Genomic DNA, 27,667 nt, shown 5'->3' with positions numbered 1-27,667 from the left:
TTAAAGCACGTTAAAGAGGAGCAAAAATAAACCGATGTTATACCGCCTTGTCTGGGCACATGTACTACCCTTTTCTAATTACCAATGTCGAGTAGCCCTAATTTACTTTTCATGCTCAGACGTCCTAACGACAGTAAAACTTCTCAGCTTACAGCAAAAAGTCGTTTAATTTAGTAAAAAGAAAATGATCCCAAGATAAAACCGCATAACAATAAATAATGCAACGCTAATTTCATTTTGGCGCCGATGTTCTTACATAAGGGCCATCTTGAAGATAAAGAGCAAACTTATGGCGACGACTTTCTATTTAACACACGGTTTAATCTGTTGTTTATTAGAACTACAAACGCGGCAATGTGAAGGGATTAACAGGCCAATAAACCGAACACTGTTGAAACAAAATCAGGTACTCCAAAAATATTGACGATTTTTTTTCTCTTGTATAATAGGTATCAATGTTGTAGATGGAAGCAATGTAGCGATTTTCCCGGTCTCTTACATAAAAAAGATGCTACAGGATTTATTGAAAAAAGGTATAGCTGTACATATAAAGAACGCGAAAGAATTGACTAGAATCGAAGTTGAAAGAAAAGCAATGTTAGAAAAATAGGGAAGAGTTTGTTGGAGCATTCCGTCTTTTTGAACCACCATGATCATATCTTCAAACTCTTGGAAGAACAAGACATTTCACGCAGAGTCCACATTCGTGACTGGTTTTGTATCTTCAGTCTGTTATTTAAACGAAAATGTAAATCAGCTTCAGTAAAAGACTTGCTGATAAAAAGCGCAACGTTTTTTTGCGACCCTGCAGCGCCACCACACGGATTAGTTACAAGAATTGACTTACATACCCCGTTACCTTATTTGGCAGCAAAGCTGATTTTTTTGCTTCTGGAACTGAATCACTCATTTTGAAGAAAGATTTGAACGCAGAGTGAGATGGAACTCCAAAGGATGGTGGAGGTTGGGAGGAGGAGTCAGGATCAACATTCTCTTCATCCTGGCTCTTCAATGCGAGCGTCGTCAGCTCAACACGACGACTTTTTTTTGACTCCTGTTCTAGCATGGACTTCTGACGAGATATTTCAAGCAACTCATCAGCAGATACCTTAGGAAGAATAACAGATACCTGGATTAGAGTTTCTTAAACTAGTAGACAACTAAGCAGTGCAATGGCAGTGGTTAGCGTGTTTTTCCTTGGCACAAAATACAAGAGCTTAAGGGTCAACACTGCTAATATTGTTAGCTTGAGTTTTTGGGCAAAACCTTAAACAGAAATTGCACCAACCCAATGGAGCTTATGGGTTGTTGTATATGCTTTTTTAAAGGAGGTTTTTAGGAGATTTCAAGAGGAGACAAGGATTACTCTAACTTTTTTTCTATTAATGCTACAAAAATGTTTAAATTATTTGAATCAGTTTGTAGTACAAAACATTTTTAATGCCTCTAATTTTAATAATTTTACACAACATGTGCCAAATAATGTTCATAAATTATTGATAATCAATAAAACACCAAAGCTATTCCAATTCATAAATCATTTAAATAACAAGGTGTAAATAATTGAAACCAAATGTTAAGATAACTTCTTTCAATACTCTACCTTGGTGGTGAATTTATGTAAACTTGTTGAGGGTTCTGGTTGGGATTCTTGCTTTGCTTTCTCCTGCATGCATCTGAAAACACAATTTATTTCAATTTATAGGTCATAAGTTGTATGAAGTTACTGAAGCGACCATGCATGGTGTGCAATAGGCATCTGTGTTATAATTTAAGTTGGCCTTAAGCAATAACAATGATATGTAGACTGTTGCCATCTACATTAAGGCATCATATATCTGTAACATTTTTCTCATTTAATTTTGATAAAGGCACCAAAATGATGGCGAAACACCGACATCAAAAATTTCCTAGAAAGTTGGTTACATATTTATATAATAGTGATTTTTCTAACAGAACCACTATCCTAGCAATTATAACTTAAACCTCACTCACTTTAAAATGCTTTTTTCCAACAAGTCTTCTGCGGAAACTTTGTGAGCAAATTTTCCGATTTTCATTTGTGGATTTTCTTGGTTGTTTGAAGAGCTGTTGGGTGTGGTAGGGGCTACTGGGATTTCCCCTAAGTAGATATCAGGGACCTGGGTAATGTAACCCCAACGTGCGGGCAGCGGGTAGTTTTTGGGGTCCAGAGAATATTTCTCAAATGTTGCATCCAATACAAACCTAAAATAATGGTTTATATTAGTTTTACTTGAGGTTTATTCCAACTTAAACTAACAGTTAAATGTGAATGTACATACCGTACCAATGACAAATAATTCATCACTTTTTTACTTAACAGACTGTAGCTAGTGAACTACAGCGGTGCAGTCGATTTAACCAAATTACTTTGGCTTAGATTCTGTATAAGCTGCCTTATATTGGTAATTTAATGGAATAGTATTGAAAATTATAGCAAAAAGTAAAAAAAAACATTACACTTCTCTAGTTTGATGTGGTATATGTCAGTTCAACAAGCTAAGTTGGTTACTTGAGAAACTGTAATAGCAGTTTTAGGTTCTTGGTATTCTGAATATATTTTAGAAGTTTTGGATTGTCCAGGTAATGACTTACCAACACGAGCGGTTTAAAGTTTCCTTTCTCCCATAAGCTCCAATCTCTTTGATTTTCTTTGTTAACTGAGATTTAGAGATCCAGAAAGGTCCCTTGTCCATCTGGGACAATAAATCGACTCCAGCAACTCTGCTTTGTGATGGAGATGCTGAGATCTTCTGTGATGAAGGACTTTGGATGACAAGGGATGGTTTGGGAAGACTTGGAGAAGATGCATTGGAGGGAGGGAGAAATTTTTGAGATTCCTCTTGGGTGATGTTGGACCCAGAAACCCTGGTGTCTAAGAAGATCAAAATACATTTTTTAAATGAAAATTTTGCATAGATCAGTGTTAAGTCACAACATATTTAAATTGTCCAAAGTCGTAAATGTCCATGATTTAATGTTATAGTAGAATAAGAATAAGTAAGGTTTTGTACGTCGTTTTCGTGGCACACAATTTAAGAAACTCTGTCCAAGATCTTGGTATAAAATTACTTATTTTTCATACCAACATATTATTTAAGGCATTAATTTTGCATATTAACATACCACTTATTATAATAAAAAGAATGTAGCTGCAGGGAAACATGGCTCTTAAAATGACAGAGACTATTTTATGTACTGACCAAGAGTATTTAAAGGTAGTGGTCCATGATTAGGGGCGCAACCTATGGTATTCTTATATTCCCAATAAACTTGAAATTCTTTCACCAAGCGTTGGGAGCTGTGTGGACTTCCATGAAGTAAACGGATCAAATCAGGCATCGCTGAATGAGGGATATTAGATAATTAAAACTTGGTTAAAACGCAAATGCGATAAAATTGACAATTTGGTACATAAAATTATTGGGTGATATTACACAGAGTTAACCAATTCGAACGACAAAAATTTCTTGCATTATAGTTTTTACATATTTCATATTTAAAGCAAATATTTTAAGTTTAATTATAACATTTCAATGTAAAAATCAAAAGTTATGGGTTATAATAATGCTATGAATCGTATTAAAACAACAAAAATACATGATACTGCAGGTAAATTATATTTGTAAAACATGTTGTAAAATAAAACAATAACAAATACATATTGAATTGGCTAAAACTTGAGGCTTCAACACCCATGAACATACAGTACACTTCTTACCTTCTTCAGGAACTCCATTCTTGGGAGCCTTCGGTTGATCATTGTTTGAAGTTGTGTTCAATGGTTTGGATGGAGGTAACTCATCCAAGTTTATTGGACTTGTGGTGAAACATTTTATCTGAAATAGCGGATTTTAAAATATAAATACTGATTGTTAAGAAATAAATTGAAGGGCCTGAAGCAGCAAAAGTTTCACAACTTTTTAATATGGGAAATTTTGTATAGCACTAACAGGAATTTTTAACAGTTTCACAATTAGGGGAGAGTTGATTTATGTTCATGGCACACTTTACTTCACATACTTTGGCAATTCCTTTCATGACCAATTTTATTCATACCTACAGCTTGTCAGTTGTCACTCAGGGGTGAATTTAAAAACTTACTAATTTTCCATCACTTACTTTATATCCTTTTAACAAATCCAAGTCCTGTGGTTGACATTTATGTTGGTCACACTCCCACACACAACCAATTTTCTTGACCGTTAAAACTTGAAGTTTTCTTTTAAAGGAATTTTCAAACTCTTTTTGTTTCATTTTAAGTTTTTGGTCTGAAATATCTCCACCAGTTTCCTTGAAAAGAAAATTTATTTTTAAATAAACAAAAATGTTTAAACAGAATATAATAAAGAATAGTAATTTTTAACAAAAAAGAAACAAAACCAAAAATATACATTTATTGTAACATCTTGTGGTATTATTACAATATACATTTTTGTGAACGGGCTGTAGAGTAGAACCTACCTTCCGCAGACACTGAGACATTTGGTAGGCTAAAACTTAAAGATATGCTAGAAGCATATTTCGATTCGTCAAACATATGTATCATGAATCAAAATCAAATTTGTCAAAGAGATTTTTTGATTTCAATACATTATTCCCCACAGCAAAAGTTTATATAAAAGATCCACACACCTCATCTGCATCTTCATCAATTCCTTCATCATCTGATAAATAACCATGGGGAACAAAGAATCCATCCCCTTCCTCCTCTTCATCTTCTTTATCTCCTTCCTCTTCCTGAAAATATAAACAAATTATTAAGTCAAAAGACCTCATTTATAAAAGTTTTGATGTTTATATAGAATTTTTTTTTTCAGTTTTTTTTGTGTCTTGTTCATGAGTCATGACAACATCCATTGTGGTTTATTACTCCAACCAACGAACAGAATTTTTTCTCTAAAACAATTTTAGATATGTTTTTCTACTCACCCCATCACTATTAACAATATCTTCACCTTCACCAGGATCTTCCCATTCATCATCAGAATCAACTTCGTAATCCAATAGATTCTGAGTAAAAAAATGATATTAAAAGTTTCAACTTATCTTTACTTTGTCCAGTTCCCACATAAAAATCATAATGTTTTCATTATCTAGGACAGACAAATGTTGTACCCAAGGCCTTATATAAAATAAAAAATAGGAGCAAAAAAAAATTATATATATACAAGGGAACACGGCACAATACATAAATAAAAATAAAGTAAGCTCAAACCGTGTCTTTCTTGAGTGGATTACGAGGTTGAATATATTTGCTTGTCTTCCTGTAAGTCCCATAATAAGGGGGTCGGTTGTTTTCACAAAATTGTAGAAGTTTGCCCGAACTTGAAGCACACAACTTGTTCTGCTGTCTTCACCACTGCCAACTAACTCTAAACCATCATCTGTGAGACTACAAAGAGACAAAAGGTTAATACCGTGGCGTAGACCCATATGTCATATTCACTTTCTGTGTGTATGCGGGTATGTATGTAAGATAAGTGTTTTTTTTTTTTTTACAAACTTTTTTGTTTAGTTTATTAAAGTTGACATTACAAAATATTATGGCCAGCAGATTAGGCCGAATGCTCTAAAATTCATTTTTTAGAAAAAATGCTTTAATAACATTAGCAATTTTACAACGTTTAAGCTAAATTTATTACTTATGTAATAAATAAAATTGTATTACTGCTATACAGGTAGCAGATATACAAAACCTATGAAATAAAAAGTGTTTTTGAACAGTTTGAAATTACTTGAGCAGTAGTAACTTTTCTATCTCTGAAAGGTCCACATTTTCATGTATGTAGGTCTATAATAAATTTACAAGCTATTTCAATGAAAACCTTAAAAGTTGTTTGCTATGCTTAGCAATGGTTGAACAAGATTTTCGTGGTTGAAAAACTTCACTGTTTATTTCCTGGAGGTAGTTAGATGAGGAATTCTGAAAGTAAATCATTTTTATGTAAAAATAATGCACATTTAATCATGTATAAACTGTTTCTAAGTTACATATAAATCTAAAACAGGTGTAAAAAAATATTTTTTATTGTTTTTTTTCAATGGAATTGCCCTAGTTTGCCTTTATTACATTTATTACAATGAAATACCATGTATGATGTACATACAATAAAAACAAGCCATAAAGCTGATGGTGATTTGTATACTACGCATGTACCTGACGTCTGGTCCTGACGTTTCAGTGACACCATACCTACAAAAACTGACTATTGTGACTAACTCTATATATAAGACGAATATAAAAGTATGCACTAGTGCGAAGACGCATTCTGAGACATTCCTTCTTTGTATTGGAGCAAATATATATATATTATATTATACATTTACTTTCTTATATATATATTCTCTATATATTCTACCTGCTGCTTGATTTGTTCAAGCAATAAAGATCTTGATGATTCTGAGACATTCCTTCTTTGTATTGGAGCAATGGACATCCCAGTTTTCACTTGAAAAGGAACAAATGAGCCAACTTGCTTTTGCTGGGGTGGCTGAATGTAAACAAATATTATTTACCAATTGTATATGCAACTTGTTCTGAGTAACTGAAACTTCACTAAACGTTACAATAAAAATTTAATTCATTATTTCTTGTATGTAAAACTTTAAATTTAACAAAACAAAAAGCATTAAACCTTTTTTGGTGCATTTGCTCTCGCTGGTGAAGTGAAGAAACCCATGAAGTTTGAAGCTCTTTTCATTTCTTTCTTTTTCTAAAACAAAAAAAAGAATAATATAGGATTAAATAGAAAAATAGAAAAAAAAAGTTGTAACTATATTTATATATGGTTCTTTCTTGAAATACCAATGTAACAAAGCTTCAGTTTCACGTAGCAAGGCTTTAAAGTGGTCACTACTAGGGTAAGTTTATAAGCTTTGTATAATTTAAAAAAAGAGATAAAATCAAAATGTTCAATTTTATAAAAGAATGAAACTTATTTCGTATCTTCAGTCATGATAACGGGAGAGTTTACAAAAGCGAAAATACAGCTAGATAATTACTTTCTCTTCTTCAGCTTTTTCCTTTTCTTGAATAAGCTTTAGTTTCGCTTCTTCTTTTAATTTTTTCTCTACTTCCCTTTTTTCGCGTTCTTTCTTTTTCTCTTCTTCCTTTTGTTCTCTTTCAAGCCTCTTTGCTCTGTAGAAAAATGTTATATAAGCAACAGAAAACAAAAAATAAGCAAATGCAAACAAAAGAATATTTATTAGCTTCATTAACCATACTAATAACTTTATACAACATACTCTTGTTCCATCTTTTTTCTTTCCATTTCTTCTTGTTTTAGTCTCAACTTCTCTTGCTTGAGTTTTTCTTCTTCTTCTTTCTTTTTTCTCTTCTCCTCTTCTTTAGAAATTCTTTCTTCCTCCTGGAAATCAATATTAGATCAAAAGAATGTGTAATACAAATAAAACAAGACATAACATTTTGATACAAAGATTGAAACACATTTTGGCATGTTACCCTTTTTTTCTTGGCTTCCAATTTTTCTTTTTCACGAAATTCTTTTTGTTTTTTCTTTTCTTCACGTTCTTTTGCCTGTTATAAAAAAACAATTACAATTTCACACCAATGAAATAAATTCCGAAAATCTCACCTTTTCCTCAATACGTTTCTGCACAGTAGCATTTACTTTCCTCACTCTTTTTGCTTTCTATAGAAAATAAGTAGTAGAATGAGAAATCAAGTTAAGCAAAATCCGATATTCATAATTCCCTATATCTGTAACAATAACTATGACACTAAGATATAACTAAGAACATTGTTAAGGAAAGAAGGGTTTCTCAATCTGACTACAGTAGGCCCACAATAGTGGTTTGCCGTTTAATTAGCTAAGGTTTTGTAAGAAACTTTTTACATTCAAATAAATTACCCATAGTCCCATGGCCATATATATATATAAAATTTACAATACAAAAAATGACTTGTACCTTTAAGGCAGGGGAAGTATTTTTATTGTTTGGTGATGTTTCATTTGAGCTTAGATCCACCCCAGAAGTGTCCATGTCTTCACACGTCGTGTCCATCTCAATATTAGATGTATCCGTCATGGACAACATCAGTTCTTCCGGTTTTTCATCAATTTCTTCTACCTTATTCTCTGTCACCGTTAGATCTGTCTTTTCACAGTGAGTTATTACTGCATCATCTTTATGCAAGTTGTTGTTTACAGAGTTTTTAGTTTCCAACACAGGCTCTAATTTAGTTGGGGAATTTTTTGGTGAACCAGATCTTTGTCGTTTTCTTTTCATTGTGGTTTCTCCTTCAGCTAACTCAGTTATTTTTGCAGAATTCTCCTTTAAGTTCTGTTTTGATTGACAAGGTTTCTTAGCCATTATATCTATGATGGAACACCTTGGTTTTTTCGACAAGTGCTCTGAACTTCTTGGAGAAGACACAATGATGAGAGGAACATTAGAATGCAGCTGCCCTGTGATGTCACAGTCAACTGTTTTGTCTGCATTTTGTCCATGTTCTAAAATTTCTAAATTTGAAGTAGGATTTGGAGATTTTGATCTTCTTCTCTTCTTATTCTCACGAGATACATCTCGGTTTTCAATCATCTCATGTTGGTTAGATAAACCACGAGCGATAACAACATTAATAACTTCATCTATGTTTCTTGACATCTCAGTAGATAACTACATGAAAAACAAAGGTCAAAGGGTATCAAATTGTGATGCAAATACATAAGTTTCAAATTGAACGATGTGGGATGTCAAAACAGGAAATGATATTTTTGTAACCCCAGGTTCTTATATACACAATTTAAGTGTATTCCATAAATAAAATGGTGGACACCAGACTATATAAATTTTTAATAAAAATCAAAGAGGTTTTCCAATTTAAAGTTTAAGGCAAAACAACCTAACTGAATGCCTTGCATCGCCAAATCAATAATTTGATGACAAACAATCTTACCTTACTCATATCACCATCACATGAAGAATCATCAATTACAATAACATCTGTGCCTGTGGGTTTCTGTTATAAAACAAACAGTCAGATCGGTATGCTATAAAGCAAACGGTCATTTAGTAAAACACTGAACTTCTATATACAATGATTTTAGCTGTGAGAATTCAGCAAAACTTTAAGCTGGAACTACTTCATATTCTCTCTTACAATTCAAACCACAGCTTTTTTAAATTCTCCTTTAAAAAACCCATCGCAGCTATAAAACTGTGCCTTCGATCAGGCATCTTTTATTGTCTACCATAATTTCTATTGAATTTTAAACTCTGTAAATTTATTTTTTCTTGACACAAGAAAATATGAAACTAATCCCAAACCTCAGTTTCCGAGTTCAAAGTTGAAGTTGAAACTTCAGGACATTGAATATTTTCTTCACCTGATGTTAGTGTTCTGAAATGTGAATGAAAACTTTATCAAAAAAGTTTGATAGGTTATAAAATATAGCAACGTTTGGCACAAGATAATGTGATCTAAGTGTTTTTTAGGTTTTGTGTAACTTTAAAATTAACAACTCAAAGCCGCAAATTCCAAGCTTCAAATTTCTAAGCGTTGACCGCATCAAAGGCATGAACAGCTAGTCACCCAGAGGTCAAATAGACGAAACTTAAACAAGCTATCCCATGGTATACATCTATAACACTTTTATTGCTGCCAAAGTGTGTCTGTTGGCCTTAACCAACATCACCAGCCCACCACCTATGTTTAAGCTCTTGACCTTTAACCCTCAACTTTCCTACCTTGTCAGCTTTAAATTTGCACTATTAATCTGTCAGGGTACTAATTTTATCATTTTGCATAACTTAGAGAGAGAGAGAGAGAGAGTAGCGTGGGGAAAGATGGGACACCTTTAGCACATAATATTTTAATATTCTGATCGTGTTTTAAATACAATGGTATATGGACGTCATAAGAATAGGCTTTTGTATTTTTTGAATGTTCTTTGTTTTCTACCAAAATAGAACGAAAAGGTGTCCCATATTCTCTTACCCTACTGTATGAGATGTGTTAATGCAATAAGGAGGTAGGAGGTAGGCCTATGCAAAAATAACAAATATTAAATTGTTCCCTACTTTCGGCACGTTGCAGCATCACCACTATGAGATATTGAATTAAACACAATATCATTTACAATTGCTACTTCCTCACTTTCAGGTTCTGGTGTTTTATTTTTAAATTGAATTCTCAGCTTTGGTTTTGTTTTGCTGCCACCAAAGTTTAGTTGAGCTGAGAAAAAAACACAGTTATAGTTTTACTGCTGATATCAGTGACCAGATATCATGCTCCGTAAATATGACAGCTTACATCCTTAAAGACTTTAAAGTATTGACTAGTTTTATGGCATTTCATAATTTTGCCAGATATAGTTACCACATATAATGGATACCTTTTGACACAATATAAAAACACAAAATCATACCTTGCTTTAATTTCTTATTTGGTTTTATAACGTGCGCCATTTTTGTTTTAATAGTATTATGCTACTGAATGTGTTTGTCACATTTATGCAATAAGTAGAACTGCAATTGACAGCAATTAGTGATTTAAGGCTCAAAATAGTATAGAAACACAAACTACAAACTTAAAATATGGAAATACGCTAAAAAATATGCAGCATAGGAAACTAATCTACCGTGTGCGTCTAGTTTAAGCATTAGGTTGTTTCATTTTTACATAAATATAAGCTAATTATTAGTAAATATAGTATACACAAACTTAAAATACTCTAATACGGACAAAAAATTGTTACTTTCTCTGAAAACTTATAATGATCGAATTTGGCGCGAAATTGTGTTTCTTAGATGCAGTCTACAGGCTTGACAGCTACATCCAAAGTTAGTATAGAGTCTATACTAACTTTGGCTACATCATAGTACCAGAGGTTATGGCTAGTTTTGGCTACATCAAAGCTTTTAACCAGCAATCTTTATTCGCACGCATGCCTATAAAACAAGCGAGCTTTTAACTTATTATATTTTCAAAAGTACGAGTATATAGCCACAAAATGTAATAATGTGTCCGGCGCCGTGGCATAGTGGGTGGCGCGCCTGCCTGTAACCCTTGTAATGGATTCAAGACTCGACGTTGCAACCATTCTGGGCGTATGTGTCCTTGGGCAAGATACTTTCTAGCAATTGCTTCAACCCAGTGTTCACCAATGGTTTGTCCAAATTATCAACCATATAAAAAAATCAAAGTTACCTATCTGGTATTATTAGCCATATACATAAAAAATGAAAAAAAAATGGACAACAGCTTTTGGCTGCAGCAACATGGTCACCATATATGTATATACATATGTATTAATATGCGCGCGCGTGCGTGTGTCTTAATATATTGATACTCCATTTAAAGTAATTCGTTTCCTATAGTTACCGAAGATAAAACCATATGCTCAAAATGCTGACTGTTGTCTGTTCAAAAGTTGAATGATGTTGATTGTTCTTTTACCCGATGTGTCTATGGAATAGCGCTGTAAAGCAAATTAACCTTGTATATCAAGCAAAGAGCATTGTATTTACTTTGCGGCAAACAATTTTACGTAAGTTAAACTTTATAAAATGTGTTTCAAACACTGAATAAATACGGTGTTGTACCATTTTGTTGCCCCGTTATTGATTAAGGGCCGGGGTAAAAGAATTTTAAAAGAAGTTTCCCCAAAACTAGTAAAGTATAGGGGGTTATTAGGCTGCTGGTTCGGCCGTACGCAATATCCCACATCAGCACGTTGGCAAAGATTGTTTTGGAAAGAAACTTGCTTTATCCTCACGTGGCCAGAAAATAACAGCGTTATATAATAGAGTGTTCCATTAGATATTAGAAAATAAACGATATACGATGTTTCCTTCGAAAAAAAAAACGAAAAACACGTCAGGTGTAACTTGAACGCACACAACGATTGCGATATGACAGTCCCGAAATACGGGTGCTTAATATGCAACGCAACCATTCTTTACTTTTATTACTTCGGCTGATGTTGCTGTTATATAGTGGGGTGAGGGAGACGGGACACCTTTACCGCATAACATCCAAATATCCTGGTCGTGTTTTAAACAACAATTAACAACGGTCTATGGAGTCGTGACGAAGATGCGGTTTTATAACTCATCCATTCATTGAATGTTCTTTGTTTACTACCGAATAGAACGAGAAGTTAGAATGAAAGGTATACTATCTCGCCCCCGCACCTTACTATACACGCAGCAATTAGAGATTCTATTTCCGGAAACATTCAAGTCATCGACATTAGGTAGAAACTAACATAACATAAATATATCTGTATTGTATAGTTTAGGCGAAAACTGTTCGTCCGGACAACAGTTGTCGAACATTTTAAATGCTAAAAATGAAACCATAGACACCTAAACATATGTTTGTTGAAACCATAGCATTGGTGATATAGCGGCCGCAGTAAACATTGTGTTTTCCGTGCAAGCTTGCAACAATCGGTGGTGCCACTTCAGCGGCAACGCCCACAAACGCCACGTCAAAAAAGAGGAGATAATAAGAGAAAGAAAGAAGTCGAGTTGTTTGCCTTCGCGCAAGTGCGCCTTTCTACGTTCAGTTGGTGCAAACTACGCAATTGAGTTAAATAGTTTAAAACCGGAAGAGCTACAATATGAGGTAAATTAAGAATTGAACAAATAATGTTTCAGAAAAGCTTGTTAGTTTTAATAACCAAAGTTGGTGTAAATAAGTCGTTTTTCTTAATTTGGAATTAATATAGCCAGCAGCAAAATTGTCTCGTTCATAGTAGGAAATTACGACTGTGCAACCAAGTAAAACAATATCATGTTGCCGGTGGTAAACGACCCTGTTCGTGTCGCATACCACTTCCTTTACAAGGAACTATGTTAAATACTGTACTGATCCATGTAAACATTATAAGACCTATGGCCTGTAAGATCAGGGATTTCCGTCGATTCACTGAAATCATACTTCAGGTTATTGACGGTATATATGGGTTTATGAAAGGTATATACTAAGGAAGAAAATAGGCAAACCTGTAATTGTTGAATTAATCGTATTCATAAATGATAAATTGTGTGCGTAAGCACGTGTTCTTAGGCGGTTGGTGGTACGGCAAAGGGCAAAGGTTTGATCCGTTCTCGCCTCAGCGTATACAGATTGCACAGCTCACATCCCTCTCAAGAGTAAAGACTTTATAACACTAATAATCGACTCAGTTTATTCAACAAACAAACGAAAGCAAGCTACAGAAAACAGTGATAACAGCCTAGTATTGGGGAGCTTGTCTGCCTTCCCAAACCGCAACTAGGAGGGCTTAAATACCGTAAAGCATGTGCGCGAGTACAAAGTCGAGAAGAGATATTTTACACCGAGACTGAGAAAATATGATATTAAATCTTTACTTAAAGCATGTGGAACCGCTGAACTGCCACAAGAACACTATATAGTATAGTGGGGGAGTATGGGACACCTTTTCATTCCATTTTCTCGGCACATTTAAAAGTTAACAAAGGACTTTTAATTACTTATAAAACCATATCCTCGCGACTCCCAAAAACCGTTGTTAATTGTTTAAAATACGAACAGGATATTTGGATATTATGTGCTTAAGGTGTCCCATCTTCCCCTATATGGTACGCTATATATTAAAACACTTATTTTTTGCACACAGTAATACAAGAGGGAAAGCAACAGCCTTGCTTTTGGTGGCTCAAGCAATACTCCTCGTGTTATTTGGTCTCTTCGTCGATTACGATGTGGCTGCTGGACCTCGGAACAACAGTTTAACTACACATACCACTCTTGCTCATTATTACCCAAGTTAGTTTTATTATTGGTTTTAAAGTAATAGAAATAGCTGTACTGTCGTTTCTATTATCCTGCGAAATACTATGGTACTAAATTGTTGTACAGTATGGTGGGGAAAGATGGGTCACCTTTTCATCCTATTTTCTTGCCCCATTTGGTATCAAACAAAGAATATTCAAAAAAAATCAAAACCGTATGCTCACGACTACCGTTCTTAATTGTTTCTTTCCTCACCAAACCATATACGCTATAAATGGACTATGTATAGAGTATTCCCATTTTTAACACTTATTTTTTCCTAACTTTTAGTATACCAAGATGTTCATGTTATGATGTTGATCGGTTTTGGTTTCTTGATGACGTTTTTGAAACGTCACGGCTTCGGTTCGGTGGGGTTCAACTTTCTGTTGACTTGTTACGTCATAGAGTGGTCGACATTGGTCAACGGTTGGTTTGGTATGATTGGTTCAAACGAAGGACGAATATTGATCGATATTAAAAGGTTAAGTATTTAAATGTTTGTTTTTTAACAATTATAAGTTAACATTTATAACAGCTTATAGATAAAACATACCTTCAACTGCGATTTCGTTATAGATATAGGAGTTATAGTCTTATTTTCACCCCATTATCCCCATATAGTCAAACTTTATTACTTTTATTCTGCGGAATTTTATTGAATATAATAACGTTTTTGCTGATATGTGTAATATTGCAACGAACAAAATGCAAACCACATGTACGACATTGTATGTGGGTGAGGTCCTTGTCGAGGGGCCTATCCGACTCGGCACGATTTGCCTCTCTACCCCATGTACGTTATTATAGTTATTTTTTCAACAGTTTGTTAGAAGCTGATTTTGCCGTGGCTGCTGTCCTTATTTCATTCGGAGCCATTCTTGGCGTGGCAAGTCCGGTACAACTTATAGTGATGGCGACCATTGAAGTTGTATGTTATAATGTCAGCATATATGTCGGGATTGTGAAACTGCAGGTATGTGTAAAAATGCTGTGTTAACAGAAAATTTGGGATTTTTAAGCACCCACTTCTAACTTACATACAGGTCACAGATGTGGGCGGGTCGATGTTCATACACGCCTTCGGTGCTTATTTTGGGTTGGCAGTTGCACGCGTGCTTTACAAAAAATCACAGACCCTAAGTAAAAACGAAGGTTCTGAATATCATTCGGACATCTTCGCTATGATCGGTAAGTATTAACTTAAACTAACACGCTTTATGTTTGTTCTGTTAAGGGTATATACATACAAATCGTATGCATATTATGTTTGCTATGTTAATGTTATAGTAGAGTGGGGGAAGATGGGACACCAATAACACATAATGTCCAAATTTCCTTATCGTGTTATAAATAAATAGCAACGGTCAATGGGAGTCGTCAGGATACGGGTTTATAATTCTGTGAGTTTTCTTTGTTTACTACCAAATGAGACGAGAAAATAGAATGAAAAATTGTCCCATCTTCCCCCTTCTATATACCTTATGTACATAAAAATCATACCCATAAATATGTTAACATGTCTACTACATTGATTCTGTATTACATAAAGTCAAACGTGTGTAAATACAAACATAAAAGGCATTTAGTCCTATGTCTCTTCTAATTAAGCGGAGGTTAATAAGTAATCAATTTTAAATCTGTTCATTATCAACGTCGATATTAAATTCAATGTCTTTTTTAAATTAAATTTCATGCACACTACAAAGCTGCGATTTGCTTATTTTTTAACGTAAAAATTAATTTATTTTTACCAAATTATAAATTTTACATTTTGTTTAAGGAACCTTATTTTTATGGTTATATTGGCCAAGTTTTAATGCTGGACCCGCGTCGGGTACGGAGCGACATCGTGCGGTTATAAATACCGTACTTAGTCTTTCTGCTTGTACGGTCGTCACCTTTGCTTTATCTGCCGTTACTGACAAGAAAAATAAATTGGATATGGTAAGAAACTTGTTTTTGTAATGAAAAATGTTCAACGAGGCGTCAATGTTTGTTCTAAAATGCTTTAATCAGGTGCACATACAAAACGCAACATTGGCTGGGGGCGTAGCAATTGGAGCAAGCGCGGATCTAATTGTTCAACCATTTGGTGCTCTCCTTGTAGGTTCAACTGCTGCTACGGTGTCTACGCTTGGATTTAGATACTTACAAGTGCGTATCGTTGTAAACGAATGCCTATGCATATGTGCAGTGCGTAACATGTGTTTTATTTAATAGCCGGTATTGCAACGTAACATCAAACTACACGATACATGCGGTGTACACAATTTGCACGGAATGCCGGGAATTCTGGGTGCGGTGATTAGTGCTATTGTTGCTACTATAGCAACTAAAGATGCTTACCAAGACAGGTATTTAAACATATCTTTATATATGCTGTGACACGGCCTAATTCGCTAATGCCATGACTGTGTTGGTCGTTCGTGTCGTCGGCCCGTCGGGTAAGACATTTGTAATTATTTGTTTCAACCCAGTAGTCCATTTAGCGTTTTGAGGTGTAAGCAACAGAAAAGATATATTAACAAACAAAGTTACATATATGTGGTAACTCGTTGGCGGGCACGATGTGTATCAAACAGGGCACCTGTGTTTAACGACAGTCGTTGCGGCGTCATGAAAAATAGATGACATTCCTTCATTATTTTAATGAATATCCATCTATATTTTAGCTACCATGAGCTATTCAAGGATGCTTCTCGAACTTCTAGTCAAAACGGTGGATACCAAATCGCTGCGTTGGTATGTGTTCTCTGCATAGCTTTACTCAGTGGAACACTGACCGGATTTTTGTTGAAGCTGCCTGTATGGGATAATTTAAGTGCTGAAGAACTTTTCGAGGATGAGGTGTTTTGGGATGTAAGTGGATCATAGATTTAAATATCAATACAGTACTCTGCTGTAACATATGGGAGTCGTCAGGATACGGTTTTATAATTATTTGAGTGTTTTGTTTCTTTGTTTACTATCAAGAAAATAGAATGAAAAGTGTCTCATTTTGCCCTCACCCTACTATATTACACTACAAAGGCTTATCTTATTACCGTCCTATATATATATATATGTATAGTGCCCTGAGGAAATCGAAGAGAAAAAGAGTGAAACGGAGAAAACAATAAATAAGTCTGATCACGAAAACGAAGACTTGTTGGTACCTTCTGCTTGAAACTACTTCCTTCTTGTAAATTAATAACAAATGTGAATCGTAACAGGTGTTAAACACTAATAAAACAACAAAACCACTCGCTCTGTTGAATATATTGACTGAAGGCATTACAGTTTGGGGTTCAAAAGTTTGCTCTGTGATGAAGGCAATATCTACCCTAACAAAAACAACAGAGAACTTATCAATCTTATTGTTTAGAGAAGTATAAAAACACGTATGACATTATCAGATGATAACATTAAAAATTTGGGTATTTATTTTGGTACTGACTGACCAACAAACTATATAGTATTTGTCACACTGTGGCATATCTTCGAAAATAAACTAGCTAAAACCAAGCTCGAAGTATATTTATTTAGTCAAAACACGAAGCAGTAAGTGTGAACTAATAACCTGAAAATGATTGACTGTGAATTATGAATGGGTTAGTAAAACGTGTTTTATCTACAACCTTATATCTGGCTCTGTGGCTAAGCATTGTAAATATGTTACCGAGCTCAATCCGTGAATACAGATTGATAGGTCCTTGAAGTATTCGAGCTTGGGCAACGTCACACGTAACATACGTTGTTCCAAATACTAGCGGTCACTAATGGGTTATTCAAATTACAAGTCATACAAAAAATATGTAACAATGCCCCAAAAAGTTAAACATGTGACGTATGAGCAGATATTTTCGCTGCACTTTTTTATAAATTTTCATATTATGCAGTGAACAGGAAATAAACATGTTTTTTGTACATACTACAGCTCTCATCGCTAACATTTCCACGTTTCTGACACGTAGTAACTAAGCGGATAAAAACAACACGACGATAGCCCATCATCAAACATTGCGTATGACAGCATCATGTCTATAAAACAAATGAGCGCAATTTTGTTTAATGCATAAATTAAACATCGTGTAGTATTCTTACTGTTGGTCTCTGGTATTCTTGTAACACAGTGAGAGGCGAGCCTAGTCACTGTATATACAAGTATGCCAGGAATAAATATTAGCCATACCTTACCTGCTGATGAAGGGCTGGACGATGTTTTCATAGAAGAACAATCCCACACCGAACCCTCGATTATTCTCCAGTGCGGATCAACAACTTGTAAAGTTGGAATTGCTGGCGAACCTTCGCCATTAATTCATCATTGTGTTGTTGGTGAAGCATCTGATATGCGAATGTTCCCACCGTGGTATAATAGTATGTCAGTGCTATCCGCCGCATTTACAGACCTCCGCAGCTCCCAGCTTCGCTTTCCATTTCACAGAGGAGTAATCAACAACCTCGAAGACGCAGAGAAAGTGTGGACTTCATCCTTGGAATCGGTAACAAGGTCACAAGTAGATAGGTCTGTGTTAGTGACTGGCAGCATTATAAACACTCAATATGGAAGAAGATCTGTTCTGACACATCTGTTTGAAAACCTCGACGTTGCTTCAGTTTGCATAGCGTTCGAACCTCTCTTAAGTTTGCTCTCAAGAGGGAGATCTACTGGTGGGAACTTTAATCACAATCTTCAATATTTGTAATAAGTCTTACATCATCATACATTCATAGGTTTAGTTGTAAGATGCGGTGGTGAACTAACAGAGGCGTATCCAGTCATAAGCGGAGTAATTCAACAGCACCATTGTGAGAGGACTAACCTAGCAGGGAATGACGTCACTGAATATCTCAGAAGAATTTTGCATTTCGAAAAAGGCTACGAGTGGTGTCGTCTAGGTATATTGATTAAATGTGCATTCAGTAATACGCGAATTGCCTAGTTTGACGCGTATAAAACATCTTGTAGGTGAGCAATTAATCATTGAAGACGTCAAGGAAACGATGGCTCACGTATCATTAGATTATGATGCAGAAATGCAGCTGAGGCCCAGCCATAGAACGTACCAGCTAAATGACGGACAAGTATAAGAAACATAATATTATAACAAATTCTATGAATTAACAGACAAAAAATATTTTTAGACAATACCTTTGGGGGATGAGCTTTTTCGATGCTCTGAAATTTTATTTCAACCAGAGTTACAGGGAATTCGTTCTAAAAGTGTTGTGGATGTGATAGCTTTGGCTATTTTAAACACAAACATCGAACACAGAGCTGAACTTATGAATAATATTCAGCTGATCGGCGGAGGAGTGAAGTTAAGGGGTAGGAATTTGTACGAAATAACGCTACATTAGTACGGCCACAAATTAGGCAACTTAGACCGACTTCTAGTACATATCACGTCCAACTCAATTTGGTACTGCTAAAAAGATTAAGTACTGTTAAAACAATTACCACGTATGTAACTTTAGGGTAAACTGTTTTTATGTATACCAAGCAACTTGTCCGCGCCCAGCAACAGTTGGTTATCGCGCATACCTCAAACCCAGAGGTAATGGATTCAAGGCTCGACTCTGCTACCATTGTTGGCTATAATGTGTTTTGCCCAAGAAGCTTATATTTACTCATAAATAAATCGCGGGGCAGCGATAGTCGTTATAGCACGAGTGTCTTGTTTTATAGAGCTCTTGCTCGGTTACGAGTTACCGCGAATGTATATCTTTGTAAATTATTGGTTTCTTGGCCTTTCTATATTATTGTTGTAATGTATGGGTGAGAATTTATACAACACATAAGTGACGGCGTCCGTTATAATACGTTTGGCAGCAGCGAGAATTAAATCCACAAGGTCCTTCCGTTACAACCAGCGTTCTAACCACGGATACACATGTATACTGTCTTAACAGGGTTTAAAGACCGTCTTTCTGCTGAGTTAGATCGCATTACTCCCCAAAGCATCACACCTAACTTTGTACGTGACCGAGAAAACGCTGCTCAAATAACATCATGGCTTGGAGGTTCCGCTTATTCCGAGATATTTCGACACCCTAGTCATTGGATCACAAAATTAGAATACGAGGAAGAAGGTTATTCAAGCTTCACCAGACGATCTAATATCGAGTTTATCTAATTATATATTTATAACCGGAATCATCGCTTTGTTATTAAAAAAAATCATGCTTTGTTATTAAAATTTTTAAATTGTCACACTGTTTTTATAATACGCTACAAGTTTTTAATTTAAAACTGCTCGATTTATAATTTTTAATTCATGATTATGAGCAAATGTATCTCGCAACGTGGTCATAATGCCAGAATAAACAACGTATGCAAGATATTAACTTTATTCTCCCACAAATGAAAAACACATTTCACCGAGAATCTTTACACGATACGTCACCGGACACACCGGTAGGCAAAAACAAATGGAACAAACACGCCGCTAGCGGATAAAAATATTGCACAACTGCAACTTGAAAACATGAACAACAAAGATTTCCAATTTTGCAACAAACTGATTGAACACTTGTACATTTGAAAAGCTCACATGGGGTCAGTCAGCAAGGTAAAAATGTACATTGCTATTTATAAAGCTTCTGCTACACAATGAGGTAGGTAGCAGACTAGTACTTGAAACTCTGATAAACAAAGATGTCATAGATTTTGTCACAATTTTACATTGTAATGTAATAATAGTTTGTCCATATTTCTATTTTTTAGTTAATTTAGATATATAGATCCAGCTAGGCAGTTTTTCATTTTGTAATGTATCTACAACTGATTGAAATAATGTATCATTTTAACACACCTGGATTTAAAACCATTAACCGAATTACAGAGATTATGTGGTATATATACATGTAAACAACTATAACCTTGCATAGTTACTTAAGTAGTGCATGGACGACAGCTTTGGCGTTCAAACGACGGAGATCCGGATAAGACTGCCCTGTACCGACGAATACGATTGGTTGACCAGTTGTATATGTCATTGAAATTGCTGCTCCAACCTAGAACCAATAAAATTAATTACTTACTTGCCTCTATATAACATGGAGTGTCAACTCAGTGTTATAACATGCCAACTTCATATAGTAGGGTGGGGGAAGACGGGACACCTTTAGTACAAATTATCCAAATATCCTGATCGGGTTTGAAACAATTAACAACAGTCTATGGCAGCCGCAAGGATACGGTTTTATAATTCTTTAAATGCTCTTTGTTTACTACTAAATGGGACGAGAAATTTGTTAAAATGTGTCCTATCTTCCCCACCCTACTGTATGTTGTGACTTGAACATCTGTGCCCGCTTGTAACAAGTATGCAAATTTAAATGTATTTATTTTTCTGTATAAATGCAACTTGTATCCCAAAGTGACTTTTGAGTTAAAGGTTTATAAAATACGACAGTCGTGTTATAAAAATTAAGGTTGAAAGCCTCTAAAGCCTCTATATAAAAGCCTTTATGATATGAAAGCCTTTATGATATAAAAGCCTTTATGTGAGGATTCTATTATAATCTATGTGGGTGAAGTCCTGTAGCTAAATATGCCATGAAACCTGAGGTTTACACAAATACAGAATATTAATGATAAACAAGACATATTAAAACACTCACTTTATCATCAATGGTGTCAAACTTAGTAAGCACGATACCATCAATGCTTCGTGGGTTCTCAGCGTTTGAATAATCAGCTAAGGCTTGGTTGAACTTAACAAGTTGATCAACAGCCTCGTTACCAACTAATGCCTCGCCTGTGGAAGAAGAAAATTATATTTTTATATTCAAGTTACGCAGAAATATATTCATTGTGTTAAAAATGGTGACTTTCACTTTAGTGTAGCTGATTTACATAACTGAATAAATGCAAAATGTAAAAAGCGATAAAATATAATGATAAAATAATAATAAAAATCAAATTTTGTAATATTATAACAGATTCATAACTTGTATACTGTACTGTACATCCAGGTTATGTACTTCTGCAGACTAGTTTAGTAGTTTACACTTATAATTGTATTTACAGCAATGAGCATACTTTGTCCATTGGTTTTAGCTAAATAAAAGACAAATATATAAAATATATACAGGAGAATGAGCAGATGCTGTATATTATATATATCTTATACAGTATATTTGTTTATATATATTAAACTGATAACACGTAATGCAATTTAAACAAGCAATGATACATCAAATATGCAACAACACACAATAACATACACTAAGACTTACCAACAAACAATACCAGATCGGGTGAATTAACAGTGATGAGCTTTGCTAGTGACCTCATAAGAGGTTCATTGTCCTGCATACGACCAGCTGTGTCAACCAATACAACGTCATAACGCTGTTCACGGGCTGTAGGAGTGAGAACATGGAAAAAATGGAATATGATGGTAATTTCTGTTGTTGTGACCATCTTAAGGGTTAGCATTAGTAAATATGGTCAAGGGGTTAATGGTTATGGTGTGTGGGTTAGAAATTGTCAGCTTTGAACTTTTAGCATAATTCTAATTAAAAAACAGTATTTTTACTGTATTTCTGATTATAGTAAGACACAACGCTTGGAAGTTTTTCTTCTATTTGTTTAATAAAGTGCATTGTAAGACCACCATTTCAATTTAACACAAATTAAGCTAACTTTACGTAGAACGTTTAATTATAAATTTTAATGGCTTGTGGTGTTGTAAGTATGATTGAGTCCTGACAAGTGACATTGCACCAATATGGAAATTATAGTTTACTTCTGGCTTTCTTGATTATAAATTGCTGAAAACACCGCCAAGAAATGTACATTACCTGCATTAATGGCTTGCATAGCGATTCCTGCAGCATCTTTACCATATCCTTTCTCAAACAAGTTCACACCATCCCTACCCCCATGCATGGATGGTGGGTGAAGTGTATGGAGACGCGTCTTGTGGGTTCGCAGTTGTTCAACTGCTCCAGCACGAAACGTGTCACAAGCTGCTATCATCACACGAAAGCCATTCTCCATTAACCAGAAACAAATCTTAATGGAATTGAAAAAAGTTAAAACAGGTAATCAGGTATACTGTATACATACTGTTTTTATGTAACTGCATGCCTGCCTTACGGGTATGTAAAGACTGTAGGAACCCAATGGTTAAGGCCTACTTCAGTGCTTTGCAATTACTATTTAATATAAAACTACACAATGTAATAAGTCTGTACAGTGGGGTATTGCAGTAAACCGGGACAACCGAGGTTCTATGGTATGATATGATGTCTCTACAGCTAAACCACTTATCAAAATGGAGTTTTAAGGTATACCGTTTATGTTGAACTTACTTTAGCAAGGTTGGTGGACTTCCCAACACCATTGACACCACAGAAAGTTATCACGTATGGTTTGCCAGCACGTTGAGCCTCCAACACATCACGAAGGATATCAACACGGCGCTTTGGTGTGAGGATCAACACAAGTGAATCGTTTAGACTTTGTTTAACAGTGGAAGCAATGGCTGATAAATAAAAGATAAATTTAAAACAACATTGAACTAAGTGGGATCTGTATGCTCAAGCCACACTATGCGAAATTGCAATATTGAGATATTTTAAATTATATTTTGTTTTCAACATGAAGCTAGGTTGGTGAAATAGGGAAAAGCGGTCTCTACAGCTAATGTAGTTAGGTATAACTTGTAAAATCAAATAGGATTACAAAGTACCTTGTTTATATAAACACACTGTTACTAACATTATACATTATGCCAATTACTCAGTTAACACCTAGTAAAACACCTAAGCAAGAAATACTTACTACTGAAAGTTCCAACCATTTTCCCCTCAAGTTTATTGGCAACAGAATCACACATTTTCTCTGCAATATCAGCTGCCACATTTTTGCCTGGAAAGATTATGATTGTTAATTACTTCCTATACACAACTATGAAAAGCAGGATGAAACAAAATGTTGTGTAGTAATACTCGCGACCATTAATTTGTAAAGCATTATATTATTTGTATGTGCTTATTCATAAATCATTATATGCATCGTGGCCACTGCGAACACTTACTTTTAAAAAGGTTAAACAAATACTGGCAATATTTATCGACAAAAGTGTAGGTTTAACTATTAATATTGTGTTAATAGTTCCACTGGCATTTTTGGGCATTTTTAAAATTTAGAAGTTAATTTATAGAATAAAAGGAATTTTACCTATAAACTTTCAATACTGGTTCATAAAAACACCTGTTTTCTATAATGAATGTTTAGTATTGGACCATTAGTTAATTGTTCCATAACTTAGCAACTTAACAGTTACACCTCATTAAAATGTTGTAACTTTCCTAACCATATGGCAAAACTTTTGAGTTGTTGTGTTTGTCAAATAGGAATAAGTTTTTCTAATTGTAATTACCAATAAGATGATCTCTCATAGAATTAAGCACCGGCTGCAAAGCTTCCTTGGTTAGAGCTTTAGAACCAACGAGACCACGAAACATGCTGAAAATCCCTCCTGATGATTTCCTGCAGCAGTTAAGCATATGTTGCTGTCACTCTTGCTTCTAATTAGAAAAAGCAGATATATTCCCCAGCAGACATATTGGTTTTTATAACAACAGAATTTAAATCAGATATATGTGCTGCACAATTCAACACAGAAAAACAAGAATTCCAATTGACAGGGAAAATTTGATGCAAATTAAATACTGCATCACTCTTAACCTACAATAACTATTGAAAAGGCTGTTTTCATTTTCCAATTGTGGACTTTGGAATCATTTAGAAAATATAAGTGGACCACGAGAATAAAAGTTGAGATAGGCAGTGGTGCAAGCTAGCCCCTCAAAAGTCTTCCAACACTGTTAGGTTTATATAAATGACACAAAATTTACCAAGTGCTTTACTTTGGTGTAAAGGATAAAATGCAAGGGGCCAGAACTTACCACCCCTGTACATACTACATACATGATCATCCACACATGTATTTGATACATTAAATATTCACTTACTTTGTATTAGCTTGTTCTTCCACGTCTTCCTCCACATCTTCATCCTCATATTCTTCCTCGTCCTCCAATATTTCTTCTTCATCAATTTCCAAATCTTGGATTTTGCTCGATGTGTTTACCCAATTTTTCTGCACAAAACATAGTATATACATATATTGATAATGATATATATATATATATAAATACAAGTAAAATCTGCAATTATCAAATTTGTTAAACTAACATTACCTGTTCAGCTGTTACATTATCATCATGACTGTGACCATTAGTTAGAGCATCTTTATTAGTATTCCCACTTCTATCAAGAGATTCTGCATCTTTAGCATTTCCACCATTCTGCCAAACTCGTGCAGATTTTCCAGTTTTCTTTGGAGCAGCTTTTTTACTGGATAAAAGTTGAAACATTTGAAAGTATTGCTTATTCTATGATAACATATAAATTTCATATAAAAACATGGTGTAGAACAGCAGTTCCGAAACTTTTTCTAAAAACTTGACTGGTGGAGCCTTTGAATTATTTTGATATTACGCAGCCCTCTAAAAATCAAAGAATGCTATATGAAAAATGCAATCACACCATTGAAAGGAAAAGCAAAAGCTATCAAATACGGTAGGCTATTTAATGGGAAGGGTGCACTTGTTTTGCTACAATTAACATGTTTGGTTTTGGATTACAATCATCGCTTTATTGTGGGCCTTCAGAAACTGCTGTACCCTGTACGGACCCCTGTTTGGGAACCGCTGGTGTTGAATAACTATCCTGGTAAAATATATCACACAACTGAAGTGGTCAAATTTTCTACCACTTCTATTTAAAGTAATAATTGTTAAGTGTGTTAAATTAAAATACTGTATATTGTACTGCATTAGTGTTTCTTTAGCTATCATTATATTCGTGATTCTAATCTGATTTTTTTGCGACGGGGCAAGTTGAGAAATCATATCACTTGTTCCTGCTTGCCAAGTATGTAAGAATGCGGTACATCAGGATTTGGCAGCTTACCCCTTTGCTTTTGATGCAGCTGCACGTTTAGCTAATGCTTCTCTGTTGCGAGCAATTACATCAGGATCTAATGTGTTGTTTGGCTGTGGAACACTTGGTTGAACTGCTGGTGCTTCAACGTTTGCTTTTACAACTGAAACAAATAATTGCAAACATAAATATTAAACACAAACTATAAGTTAAAGTATAAATATAACATGTATTTGGCATTTACAAATTTTCCATAAAAATCAACCTTATTGTCAATAAGAACAAATAAAATGTTTTAAACAAACAGCATATTACATTATTATTATTACTTTATTGATCAAGAGAAAAAAAAAAACAGTTTATATATTTTCAAAAATTTTACACCTTTTTCCGGTTTTGGACTGTTTGTTTTCTTTTTTATTTCTGCATCCTTTGCATCCTTATTCTTATCAATGGTCATCGACTTGATGGTTTTCTTTGATTTTTCTGATTTGTCAAAAGTTCTCATGGTTGTCACTTTTTTTGATTCCTTTACCTCAGCATTGCTGTATAAATAAAATCAAAGTTATAATAGTGTTAATTGCCTAAATTTACAGACACTGAAAATGATAAGAAAATAAGCAAGTATTCCTGATTTGCTGTATTACTGGTATGTTATAATATGGGACAATAAACCTACTTAATATACATATTAGCATTACTTCCGATTTAGATGAATCGGTTAAGGGCTGTATCCATATAATTATTTTATATATTATTATAACTTCAATGTCTGTAACCTTAAAAAAACAAAAACTACAAAATAACAACACTACCTTCTTAGTATACTGAATTGATTATCATAGCTAAAATTAAGAGTAATCCATGAGAGAGATCCATCCAAAAGTTTTTGACGATATCTATCACGAAAATCTCTGTGTACGTCAGTAATCAGTTTATCTACGTACAACAAAGTCAACACTTTCTGGTAACCAACCTAGAAAAAGTACATGTTTTTACTTTGTGGTATATACTTTATCGGATTTAAATTTTTAAACCATCATTTAAATTAAATACCATTTAAATTTAAAAATAACATTTAAATGTTTAAACCTTCAATGTTAGTTTATACTACCATAGTCTAATAGTAGCTTTAAACGAAATTAAAATTGCCTGTAATGAATCGAATGATACAAATTAAATAATCAGAAAGCCCAATATCTGAACATTGTTAAAATAATTAAATTAGAGAAGAACATATCCTAATCATACAGTGTGAAACTTACCACAAATATTAATTCAAACTCATTATCCAGTTTGTATTGCATTTGTAGCGCACCATGTGTGAAGTGGGACGTACCACCTCTTTCCTAAAGGAGATAATAGTATACCTTTTGTTTGTGAATATGCAGAACATAATATATCAAAACAACAAGAATTATCAGGAAATCGAAATAAAGCAACTAAGTACGACCACAAATATAGAACGCTTGAAACTATGTAAAACATGTTGGGACAAAATAGCATACCTGTAGCAATACGGTCTTTATTAAAGCATTGATTGGTTCTGTGAAGCTTGCTTTTACACCTTGAAAGGTGTAACACCATAATACTATTCCACCTTTAGAAAAGATTGAAAAAAAATCCAACATCTTTTAGAAGTAATATCAGTTACGTTGCAGCTACCTATAATGCACTTATGCCTGTAGATCACCAAGGTGATCCTAGAATACAGATATTCTAGCGGCCATTTTCGATACCTTCTACTGGTACCACTAACCTAAAATTTTGACACTGTACTAACTAGACCCCAGCGGTACCGATTCTAAAATGAAAAATTTAAAATTCGAAAAAATATTAATTATGAACATTAATATTCGTCATAAAAACATATTTATAAAATTTTCTCCCGATCCAGCTTCGAATATGTTATAGCGCTAAGTGAT

The 27,667-nt window shown here is 34.4% G+C and overlaps 4 protein-coding genes across 6 annotated transcripts; 2 read left to right on the top strand and 2 right to left on the bottom strand.

The window, feature by feature from the left end:
- Nucleotides 1-313: 313 nt before the first annotated feature.
- On the bottom strand, nt 314-10,520 carry LOC101242947 (chromatin assembly factor 1 subunit A-B-like). The gene is made up of 23 exons (XM_004225904.2): nt 10,416-10,520; nt 10,069-10,222; nt 9,316-9,388; nt 8,945-9,007; nt 7,954-8,664; nt 7,620-7,676; nt 7,487-7,561; nt 7,270-7,391; nt 7,027-7,162; nt 6,660-6,737; nt 6,384-6,515; nt 5,850-5,947; nt 5,240-5,416; nt 4,954-5,034; nt 4,657-4,761; nt 4,144-4,314; nt 3,743-3,860; nt 3,225-3,365; nt 2,617-2,896; nt 1,996-2,226; nt 1,604-1,676; nt 860-1,108; nt 314-729 (listed from the first exon to the last, which is right to left on the bottom strand). The coding sequence occupies exons 1-16, from the start codon at nt 10,453-10,455 to the stop codon at nt 4,275-4,277; spliced, it is 2,142 nt and encodes a 713-aa protein (XP_004225952.2). The 5' UTR covers nt 10,456-10,520; the 3' UTR covers nt 314-729; nt 860-1,108; nt 1,604-1,676; nt 1,996-2,226; nt 2,617-2,896; nt 3,225-3,365; nt 3,743-3,860; nt 4,144-4,274.
- Nucleotides 10,521-12,516: 1,996 nt separating this feature from the next.
- Nucleotides 12,517-17,040, top strand: LOC445799 (Rh type B glycoprotein). Of its 3 annotated transcripts, XM_009859925.3 has the most exons (10): nt 12,517-12,619; nt 13,638-13,786; nt 14,084-14,276; nt 14,618-14,768; nt 14,839-14,983; nt 15,576-15,739; nt 15,812-15,949; nt 16,016-16,149; nt 16,468-16,654; nt 16,866-17,040. In XM_009859925.3, the coding sequence occupies exons 1-10, from the start codon at nt 12,615-12,617 to the stop codon at nt 16,959-16,961; spliced, it is 1,362 nt and encodes a 453-aa protein (XP_009858227.1). In that variant the 5' UTR covers nt 12,517-12,614; the 3' UTR covers nt 16,962-17,040. The 3 variants fall into 3 exon arrangements, with proteins under 3 accessions (XP_009858227.1, NP_001027959.1, XP_026689792.1); XM_026833991.1 differs by lacking the exon at nt 12,517-12,619 and having other exon boundaries at nt 13,567-13,786; NM_001032787.1 differs by lacking the exons at nt 12,517-12,619; nt 16,866-17,040 and having other exon boundaries at nt 13,552-13,786; nt 14,618-14,756; nt 14,815-14,983; nt 16,468-16,732.
- Nucleotides 17,041-17,245: 205 nt separating this feature from the next.
- Nucleotides 17,246-20,206, top strand: LOC100178171 (actin-3-like). Its single transcript, XM_002121854.5, has 5 exons — nt 17,246-18,448; nt 18,512-18,676; nt 18,747-18,862; nt 18,923-19,106; nt 19,691-20,206. The coding sequence occupies exons 1-5, from the start codon at nt 17,941-17,943 to the stop codon at nt 19,912-19,914; spliced, it is 1,197 nt and encodes a 398-aa protein (XP_002121890.1). The 5' UTR covers nt 17,246-17,940; the 3' UTR covers nt 19,915-20,206.
- On the bottom strand, nt 20,113-27,428 carry LOC100175861 (signal recognition particle receptor subunit alpha-like). The gene is made up of 14 exons (XM_002122222.5): nt 27,251-27,428; nt 27,008-27,091; nt 26,558-26,718; nt 26,127-26,287; nt 25,773-25,905; nt 24,998-25,154; nt 24,770-24,897; nt 24,175-24,284; nt 23,574-23,660; nt 23,102-23,274; nt 22,589-22,802; nt 22,022-22,147; nt 21,404-21,540; nt 20,113-20,794 (listed from the first exon to the last, which is right to left on the bottom strand). Exons 1-14 carry the CDS (start codon nt 27,371-27,373, stop codon nt 20,669-20,671), a joined length of 1,920 nt encoding a protein of 639 aa, XP_002122258.1. The 5' UTR covers nt 27,374-27,428; the 3' UTR covers nt 20,113-20,668.
- Nucleotides 27,429-27,667: the final 239 nt, after the last annotated feature.

This window comes from Ciona intestinalis, chromosome 4 (genome assembly GCF_000224145.3).
Source record: "Ciona intestinalis chromosome 4, KH, whole genome shotgun sequence".
Classification (NCBI taxonomy): Eukaryota; Metazoa; Chordata; class Ascidiacea; order Phlebobranchia; family Cionidae; genus Ciona; species Ciona intestinalis.
Note: the sequence above shows the minus strand (reverse complement) of the source record. Positions and strands in the feature narration are given on the sequence as shown.

Excerpts from the sequence above, each read along its gene's own strand:
- LOC101242947 (XM_004225904.2), bottom strand. The coding sequence starts at position 10,455 with ATGGCGCACGTTATAAAACCAAATAAGAAATTAAAGCAAG. Across the intron at positions 7,163-7,269 it reads AGAAAAAAGATGGAACAAGA|AGCAAAGAGGCTTGAAAGAG; the intron begins GTATGTTGTATA and ends ATTTTTCTACAG. Across the intron at positions 4,315-4,656 it reads TTGATGAAGATGCAGATGAG|GAAACTGGTGGAGATATTTC; the intron begins GTGTGTGGATCT and ends TTTCTTTTCAAG.
- LOC445799 (XM_026833991.1), top strand. The coding sequence starts at position 13,567 with ATGTGCTTAAGGTGTCCCATCTTCCCCTATATGGTACGCTATATATTA. Across the intron at positions 15,950-16,015 it reads TTGGATTTAGATACTTACAA|CCGGTATTGCAACGTAACAT; the intron begins GTGCGTATCGTT and ends TTTATTTAATAG. Across the intron at positions 16,655-16,865 it reads AGGATGAGGTGTTTTGGGAT|TGCCCTGAGGAAATCGAAGA; the intron begins GTAAGTGGATCA and ends ATATATGTATAG.
- LOC100178171 (XM_002121854.5), top strand. The coding sequence starts at position 17,941 with ATGCCAGGAATAAATATTAGCCATACCTTACCTGCTGATGAAGGGCTG. Across the intron at positions 18,449-18,511 it reads CTCAAGAGGGAGATCTACTG|GTTTAGTTGTAAGATGCGGT; the intron begins GTGGGAACTTTA and ends ATACATTCATAG. Across the intron at positions 18,677-18,746 it reads CTACGAGTGGTGTCGTCTAG|GTGAGCAATTAATCATTGAA; the intron begins GTATATTGATTA and ends AACATCTTGTAG.
- LOC100175861 (XM_002122222.5), bottom strand. The coding sequence starts at position 27,373 with ATGTTGGATTTTTTTTCAATCTTTTCTAAAGGTGGAATAGTATTATGG. Across the intron at positions 23,275-23,573 it reads AATGGTTGGAACTTTCAGTA|CCATTGCTTCCACTGTTAAA; the intron begins GTAAGTATTTCT and ends TTTATTTATCAG. Across the intron at positions 21,541-22,021 it reads CGATCTGGTATTGTTTGTTG|GCGAGGCATTAGTTGGTAAC; the intron begins GTAAGTCTTAGT and ends CTTCTTCCACAG.